Source organism: Petaurus breviceps, unplaced genomic scaffold, assembly GCF_028583685.1.
Source record: "Petaurus breviceps papuanus isolate PSGF00001 unplaced genomic scaffold, PetGlider_PUasm1.0 91041, whole genome shotgun sequence".
Lineage (NCBI taxonomy): Eukaryota > Metazoa > Chordata > Mammalia > Diprotodontia > Petauridae > Petaurus > Petaurus breviceps.
In genome coordinates this window covers 16,982,321-16,990,287 of record NW_027187400.1, presented here as the reverse complement: position 1 = coordinate 16,990,287, position 7,967 = coordinate 16,982,321, and the positions used below count along the sequence as shown (strand labels likewise).

The following is a 7,967-nucleotide window of genomic DNA, read 5'->3' as shown; positions in this document are numbered from 1 at the left end:
TTCTCTCTCTCTCTCTCTCTCTCTCTCTCTCTCTCTCTCTCTCTCTTTCCACTCCACCCCACATTCAAAGAATGTAATTTGTCAACCTGAAAACTCTAGAGAAAAGTGACTTTTTATCTCATTTTCAGAGTCTCCCCTACCCTCCACTCAATTCCTGGCCTCCATCTTCTGAACTAGTCCCCCAAGACTCTGCCTCAGTTTCCTTGATCCATAGCACAATTTTATTCCTGAATGAGAAGCAACATGGTTCAGGACTGAACTCTGCCACTTACTGTAAGACCTTGAGTAAGTCATTGAACTTCTCAGGGACTCAGTCTTCTCATCTATAAAATAGATTGGAGGTTACTCACTAGAGGGTCACCAGAAGAACTCTAATATCCCTTTGGGTTGGAGTTAAGATTGTGAAGAACTATCTCCTGACCTAAATGTCTCCTTCTTTCAGGGATTCAGGCTCCTCCTGGCCAGCCCCAGCGCCTGCTACAAGCTATTTGAGGAGAAACAGAAGGAGGGATATGGAGATGCTAAGATGCTTGAGGGGGTACAGAGTAAGTTTCTGGTCCAAGGTTCCTGAGGGCTACTCCAACCTTGAACTTGGCTCCTGGAGCCACTTTCCCATAAGGAGACCTTGGCAATCACTGCATACTCTGTGACTCAGAGACTGGTTCCCATCTAAGATGTATCATGTATTAGGTGACACATGGGCCTTGAATCTTTTCTTGAAAGTGGAATTGCCTTGGAGATTTAGTCTAGGAAAAAAATGGGGGACCTTGGAGTTGAAATGGGACCCATTACTGGAATTGCAGACTCAATCAGAGCTTGAACCTAGAACGTCAAAGTTTAGACAGGCCTTAAAACACAGAAGGTTAGAACTAAGACCTAAAACACCCTAGAACAGGATGTCAGAGCTGGTAAGATGGTAAGATCATCTAGCCCAACCCCTTTATTTTACCATTGAAGAAACTGATGGAGAGATAGGGGAAATACCTCGCCCAAGATCCCATAGCCAGAAAGTAGAAGGAATATGGAGAGAATTCAGGTCTCATCACAAATGCATTTGTTGGTGTTGCTGTTGGTTCAGCTGACTTTTTGTGACCCCATTTGGGGTATTCTTGGCAAGGATCCTGAAGTGGTTTGCCATTTCCTTCTTCAGTTCATTTTGTAGAAGAGGAAACTGAGGAAAATAGGGTAAAGTGATTTGCTCAGGATCACACAGTTACTAAATGTCTGAAGCTGGATTTGAACTCAGGAAGATGAGCCTTTTTTTTTTTTATTTTTTTTATGACTCACCATTTTCTTTATTTGTACAAAATAATGAATAATCATACCCTGGCTGGGAAAAAAGGGAGTTTTAGCTTTAAACAAGTCCTTCTGTTCTGAAGCATCTATTTTGAAGGCTTGGGACCAGCAGCTTTAGCCCCAGCATCTTTGGGTTTGGACTCGGCAGGCTTAGCAGCCTTAGAATCAGACTTGGCTGCCTTGGGATCGGACTTGGCAGCCTTGGAATCAGATTTGGTGGCCTTGGGGCCAGATTTGGTAGCCTTGGGATCTGACTTACTGACCTTGGCAGCAGACTTGGCAGCCTTGGGGTCAGTGGGCTTGGCAGCCTTGGGGTCAGTGGGCTTGGTAGACTTGGGGTCAGTGGTTCTGGCAACCTTAGAGTCAGGCTTTGTGATCCTGGAGCCTGGACGTTTGATGCCGATCCTAGGACCTGGACGCTTGGTAGCCATCTTGTGGCCAGCATGCCGGGCGCTGGCCTTGGGGATCTTGTGCCTGAGGAGCTTGGCTTTGGAGGCCTTGGTGCTCAGGGCCTTGATGGCCTCTGCTCGGGCTTTGATGGCTTTGGCGTTGTTGGCCTGCATCTTCTTCAGCCCCTTCTTATTGTGTTTCTTGGCAAAGCACATTTTTCTCAGAAACTTGGGGTCAACCCCTTTCAGAGACTTGTATCTCTGTGACCTAGGTTTCTTCATGCCATTTCTGTGCCATTTTCGTGATTGGTTGTGAGTGGTATGGTTCTTAGACTTAGCCATCTTTATACTGCAGCCTGCGCTAACAGGCACTCCACCGACCAGAAGAGGCCAAAGGGAGAGAGAAAGAAAAAAAGGAAGATGGGCCTTCTTGATTCCAGACCCAGGGCTCTATCTACTCTGTCATTTAGCTGCCCAATTTATAATAATAGTTAATATTTAATATAGTATATACTGTGGGCCAGGCACTGCACTAAGTACTTTACAAACATCTCATTTAAAATTCTTGCTAGGAGTGAAGTTCTATTATCATCCTTACTTTACAGATAAGGAAACTGAGGAAAACTGGATTAAGTGACTTGCCTAGGATCACAGAGCTAGTCAGTGTCTGAAACCAGATTTGAAACCAGGTCTTCCTGACTCAGAGCCCAGGGCTCTGTCTACTGCACCACCTAACTGTCCCTTTTCCCCCAAAATTTATTAAGCCCCTAATATATATTCACTGAACTAGGTGCTAAGAAGACACAAAATTCAGACACAATCAGCATGCTAAGGTTTAGGGAGCTAGGACCCTGGGAGAGATGGTGTGAGATCTCAGGGAAAAAAAAGAAAGAAAGAAAAAACCCACAGGATTTAAAACCAGGAACCGAATCCTGTCTGTATAATCACTCTTTATGGGAGCTCAGTGTCCTCACCTGAACGTGGTGGTTGGATTGGGTGATTTCTAAGTCCCAATGCTATTCTAATATTCTGAGTCTATGGAGAGGAAGTTCTGGTAGACTTGGAACTCCTTCTACCAATGCAGAATACAAGTGGTGCCTACACTCATGGAGCTCAAAGGGTTAAGACATAAGCGGAGGGGCAGATAGAGTGGGTGGCACATAGAGCACCAGCCCTGGAGTCAGGAGAACCTGAGTTCAAATCAGACACTTGACACACTTACTAGATGTGTGACCTTAGGTAAGTCACTTAAACCCAATTGCCTTGCCTTCCCCCCTAAAAAAAAAAAGACATAAGCAACAAATAATGATAACCAGAGTTATAAATAGCATGGGGCAATTGTAATGACCACTGGAAGGGTACTTCAGGGGTAACCTGGAACTAACTCATATTGATTCTGGTCAGCCTATTGTTAAATTTTCAGAATGAGAATTATACTCCAGAAATTGGCAAACTCTACAAATCAGGATTTGATTTATTGTTTTGTTGATGGTTTAGACTTTTTAAAAAGTTATGGAGACTATGTTCCTAAAGCAAATTAAACTTCTAAGTATGTCCTGGACATTATCATCATCATCATTTTGGAGAGCTGGTTATTAAACATTTACCAGCACATTTCTGGACAATAGTCCTCTGTTGGCCCACAGAGACACATGGCATAACTACATGTGGCTACCACCCCACCACCAGGGTCTTGAAGCTATGTTACATACCCCTGTCCCAAGCCCTCCCTGTTCCTCAAACCTTCAGAATGAGGGTCCAGATTCTCTTCTGATGGATTTTCCTCGGTATCACTGCTACATGTCATCTTTCTGCCCTTCCAGTCTTTCTACACATTACTCCCCTTCCCACATTCTATGTCCCAGCCATACTTTCTTACTCCATTTCCTGCCTCCATGACTTTGTACCTCATAGTTAGCCCCCTACTCATGCCTTGAATGCTCTGCCTCCTTGCCCCTCTACCTCTCAGAATCCTTCACCTGCTTCAGAAGTAATTCAGTTCAAGCATTGCCTTCTACAAAAAGCCTCCTCCGATCCTCCGAAGCTGCCAGTGACCTCCCTCCTAAAACTACCACACATTCAGGGTGTCTGTATTTTATAAGGAATCGCATTTATATAAAATGCCTTGCCCTTAAGAATATAAGCTCCTTCCAAAAATAAAGCATATAAGCTCCTTGAGTCTTTTTTCAGTCATATTCAACTCTTCATGGCCCCATTTGGTGCTTTTTTAACAGAGATATTGCAGTGGTTTGCCATTTCCTTCCTCAGCTCATTTTACAGATGAGGAAACTGAGATTAAAGGGTTAAGCTCTTTGAGAGGAGGAACTGTTTCATTTCTGACTTTATATCCCCAACGTCTACAAGTCTAGCATATATATGGTATTTGATAAATACTGGCATATGGTACTTAATAAATGCTTGTTGACTGATTGGTTGATTTGCCCCAGGGAAATAACTCCTCATTATAACTCTAACAATGATATAAAGGAATCTAGAATAAGTCTAAAGAAGTACCCAAAAGTGCTATAATCTCTGAGGATGAGGACAGGGGGTGAGTTCATTACCAATGGGGAGAATCATGGAAGACTTCTTGAAGGAGGTGGTATTATTTCATCATTGGACTATCTCTTCCAACCCTCCAGGTAGCTGATTGTAAATATTTATAAGAGAGTTCCAGGAATGTCCTTCAAGATCCTCTGAGAGTGCCCTTGATTGGATTTAATATTTAGAGGGTTTTTTCTGTTACTGGCTGTTCTAAGTAACCCTGCCACTTAGCAGGTACCGGCACCTTGGGGCTCTATTTCTTTCCTTTACAAAGAGCTGTCTAGGTTATGTGTGAATACAGGGGTGAATTACAGCCCCACTCTCTTGGTCAGCCTGAAACAAAGAGCTGATTGCTTACCTGATGCAAGCCCTTCTCATTTTTCCCTTTTATCTTCTCTATAGAAAAAGGAAATAAGACGATAAAAGACATTCTATCGGACAAAACCTTGAGAGAGCACAATCGGTATGCCGAGGTATGAAAAGTGGGGACCCTGGGAGAGGTGATGTGAGATCTCAGAAAAAAAAAGAAAAAAGTGAATCGAGCACCTGCCCTGGAGTCAGGAGGACCTGAGTTCAAACCTTTCATTCTTTGGATGGAGAAACAGAGGGTCAAAAGCTCAGGGACGTCCAATAAGCTTATGTGTTGTGAGTCAGAGAATCGGCTTCATGAGAGCCCTTTGTCAATGTCTCCTGTTGGCGCAGGGCTGGCCCTATACTCTAGAGTCTGTGAATAGTGGGGACCCATCTCTGACAGGCCCTTCTAAGATAGAAAGCCTTTGACTAGGGCTTCTCCACCTCTTTATGTCCTGGGTCCCTTGGGCAGTGCCCACTGAAGTCTGCAGACCTCTCACAGAGTCACATTTTTAAATGTGTAAAATAAAATCCATGGGATCCCAAAGGGAACCAGTTATATTGAAATACGGTCCCACAAGTGGGACAGGACTGAGAACGACTGAGAAACAATCCAGCAGCTGTCCAAATACTAAGTTATAATAGCTGACATTTCTATAGTGCAGTAAGGTTGGAAAGTGCTTTTTGTGAGTTCCAAGTTCATAGACCACCCCCCATCACAAGAACTTCTGCCTTAGAAGACGGGCCTAGCACTGGACTGTGGGTCTCTTCTCCATTATTTTGGCCACAGCCATTAACAGGGGACATCTAAGACCTGGAGAAGGTAGCCTGTTTGTTGGTTAGAAAGTGAAAATGTGCACACTTACACATACACACACACTCACACTCATACACACACAGGAGCACATGCACTCACACACACTCACACTCACAGGAGCACATGCACTCATACACACACACACACACACACACACACTCTAACACACACAGGAGCACAGCTCTGACATCCTGTGTTCTAAGGGCCCTCCCAGCTCTGACATCCTGGGTCCTAAGGGCCCTCCCAGCTCTAACATCCTGGGTTCTAAGTTCTCTCCCAGCTCTGACATTCAATGCCCCTCTGTACTTCCTAATGGGCTGTCCTGCCTCCCTAGGCTGGGACTTTCTCAGCCTAGAGTAACCACCTCCTGAGTGTGCTTGGTGTTTGGGAGCCCTTTCCAGGGCCTAGTGGCTTAGGGGACATGTGGCTGGGTTTACATGGAAGAGTCCCCTTCCTGCATCTCCCCTTTCCCTAGAGCTGCATTGACTGGAACCGGGAGATCCTGAAGCAGGAGCTAGGCCTGACAGAGCAGGACATCATCGACATCCCCCAACTCTTCCGCCTCAAGATGTCGGTCTCTGAAAATGAACTGAAAGCAGAGGCTTTGTTCCCAGATATGGTAAGAAGTCAGCAGGTGAGGGCTGCGTGGCCCATGATCCTGGGCAGGCCTCCCCAGGGGCCAAGATGGTGGGGTGGCGGGGCTCCTTCTCTGGTGGGGGACATCTCAGGGTGGGGAAGACCAGGGGACCTCGAACTCTTCTCTGAAATTCACCCTGACTTCATGGGAGTAGAAAATGAGTCTAAGAGTCCTGGGTTCGAATCCTGACTCCAATACTTAACAGTTTAGTTGATTACCATATTGTAAAATGAGACAGTGGATTAGTTGCTAAAATGTACCGACCTTTCAGGCCTCTTCCAGCTCTGGCGTTCAGGGTTAGTGGGATGGCAGGGAGACAGCTGGGGGGATCTCATTCCTTATAGGATTTTGAGTGGGGAGTGAGGGAACCCAACTCACCCATTTTACAAAACATAAAACTGGAGCCTGGAGAAGGGAAATCTCTGCCTAAAACAGCCTCAGAACTGAAGGGCAGGGGCAGTAGGTGGCACAGTGAATAGAGCACTGGCCCTGGAGTCAGAAGGACCTGAGTTCAAATCAGACCTCAGACACTCGACACACTTACTAGCCGTGTGACTTTGGGCAAGTCACTGAACCCCAGTTGCCCTCCAAAAAAAAAGAACTGAAGAGCAGGAGAAATAGCTCTGGGTTTGAATCAGAAGACTTGGGTTTGAATTCTGCCTCTTCCATTTAGTACCTGAATGAAGATGGGAAGTTACTTCTCCTCTCTGGGCCTTGGTTTCCTCCTATGTAAAATGGCCTCTAGGTTTCCCTCCAGCTCTAAATCTATGACTATGTATGATCCCAGGAATCCAGGTCCTGGCCCTCCAAATCTAGCCCTCCCTTTACCACATGGGGCCAGGGGTATGAAAGACTTTCATTGTGAATTTTTCTCCTACCCCAGGTGAACATGCTGGTGTTGGGGAAGTACCTGGGGATCCCCAAGCCCTTTGGGCCTATGATCAATGGACAATGCTGCCTGGAGAAGAAGATTCAGACCCTGCTGGAGCCTCTGGGTCTGAAGTGCACTTTTATTGATGACTATTTTACTTATCACATCCGCTCAGGAGAGGTGCACTGTGGGACCAATGTTCGAAGGAAGCCCTTCCCCTTTAAGTGGTGGAACATGACCCCCTAAGCATGCTCCCCTGCCATCACCTCCCCTTCCTTGTCCAGTATTTGGGAGCCAGCACAAGAGGGCTGCTCACTGTACCCATCCCAGCTCCTGGTCCTACAGCCCTGCCCCTGCCCCCCCACCCAGAGGCCAGGCTGGTTCTGGCTGTCCTGCAATGCACAGTCCAGCTGGAGAGATGGAGACCGTCACCCACCAAACTCCTCCAGAGATAGAAATGGACTGAGGTCTAAAAACCCCTGGCCAGGCTAGCACAAGCTGGGAAAACCATAATAAAACTGTGAAGACTTTGGGACTATGGCCTTGCTATCCAAAGGCCTTTGTTTTCTGTGGTGCGCCAAGGGGGGAGCACAAGCACAGTTCTGGGGTCCTAGAGCTCGGGTTCTGGCTCTGACACCCACTGATCATGGGATCTTGGGGAAATCTTTGCTTTCTCTGACTCTGAGCTTCCTCTTCTGGAAAGCCTGGAAAGACAACTCAGAGACAACTGGAAAGGCTCCTCAGATTATCTTGGGCCCTCCCAGCTCCCACATCCTTGTTCAAAAGGGCCCTCCCATCTCTGACATCCTGTGTTCTAAAGCCCCTCCCAGCTCTGACATCCTGTGTTCTAAGGGCCCTCCCGTCTCTGACACCCTGTATTCTAGGGGCCCTCCAAGCTGACATTCTGTTCTAAGGCCCCTCCCAGCTCTGACACTCTGTGTTCTGAAGGCCCTCCCAGCTCTGACATCCTGTGTTCTGAAGGCCCTCCCAGCTCTGACATCCTGTGTTCTAAGGGCCCTCCCAGCTCTGACATCCTGTGTTCTAAGGCCCCTCCCAGCTCTG

At 46.7% G+C, this 7,967-nt stretch overlaps 1 protein-coding gene and 1 pseudogene across 1 annotated transcript in view; one reads left to right on the top strand and one right to left on the bottom strand.

The window, feature by feature from the left end:
- The window catches only part of LOC138153854 (protein-arginine deiminase type-4-like), a 47,201-nt gene extending 39,761 nt beyond the window's left edge, over nucleotides 1-7,440 (top strand). The window contains exons 13-16 of the mRNA XM_069078271.1: nucleotides 443-545; nucleotides 4,632-4,702; nucleotides 5,873-6,016; nucleotides 6,918-7,440. Of these exons, the coding sequence (XP_068934372.1) occupies nucleotides 443-545; nucleotides 4,632-4,702; nucleotides 5,873-6,016; nucleotides 6,918-7,151 (552 nt within the window). The 3' untranslated portion in view covers nucleotides 7,152-7,440. The remainder of the gene's footprint in view (nucleotides 1-442; nucleotides 546-4,631; nucleotides 4,703-5,872; nucleotides 6,017-6,917) is intronic.
- On the bottom strand, nucleotides 1,258-2,124 carry LOC138153855 (large ribosomal subunit protein eL29 pseudogene; annotated as a pseudogene).
- Nucleotides 7,441-7,967: the final 527 nt, after the last annotated feature.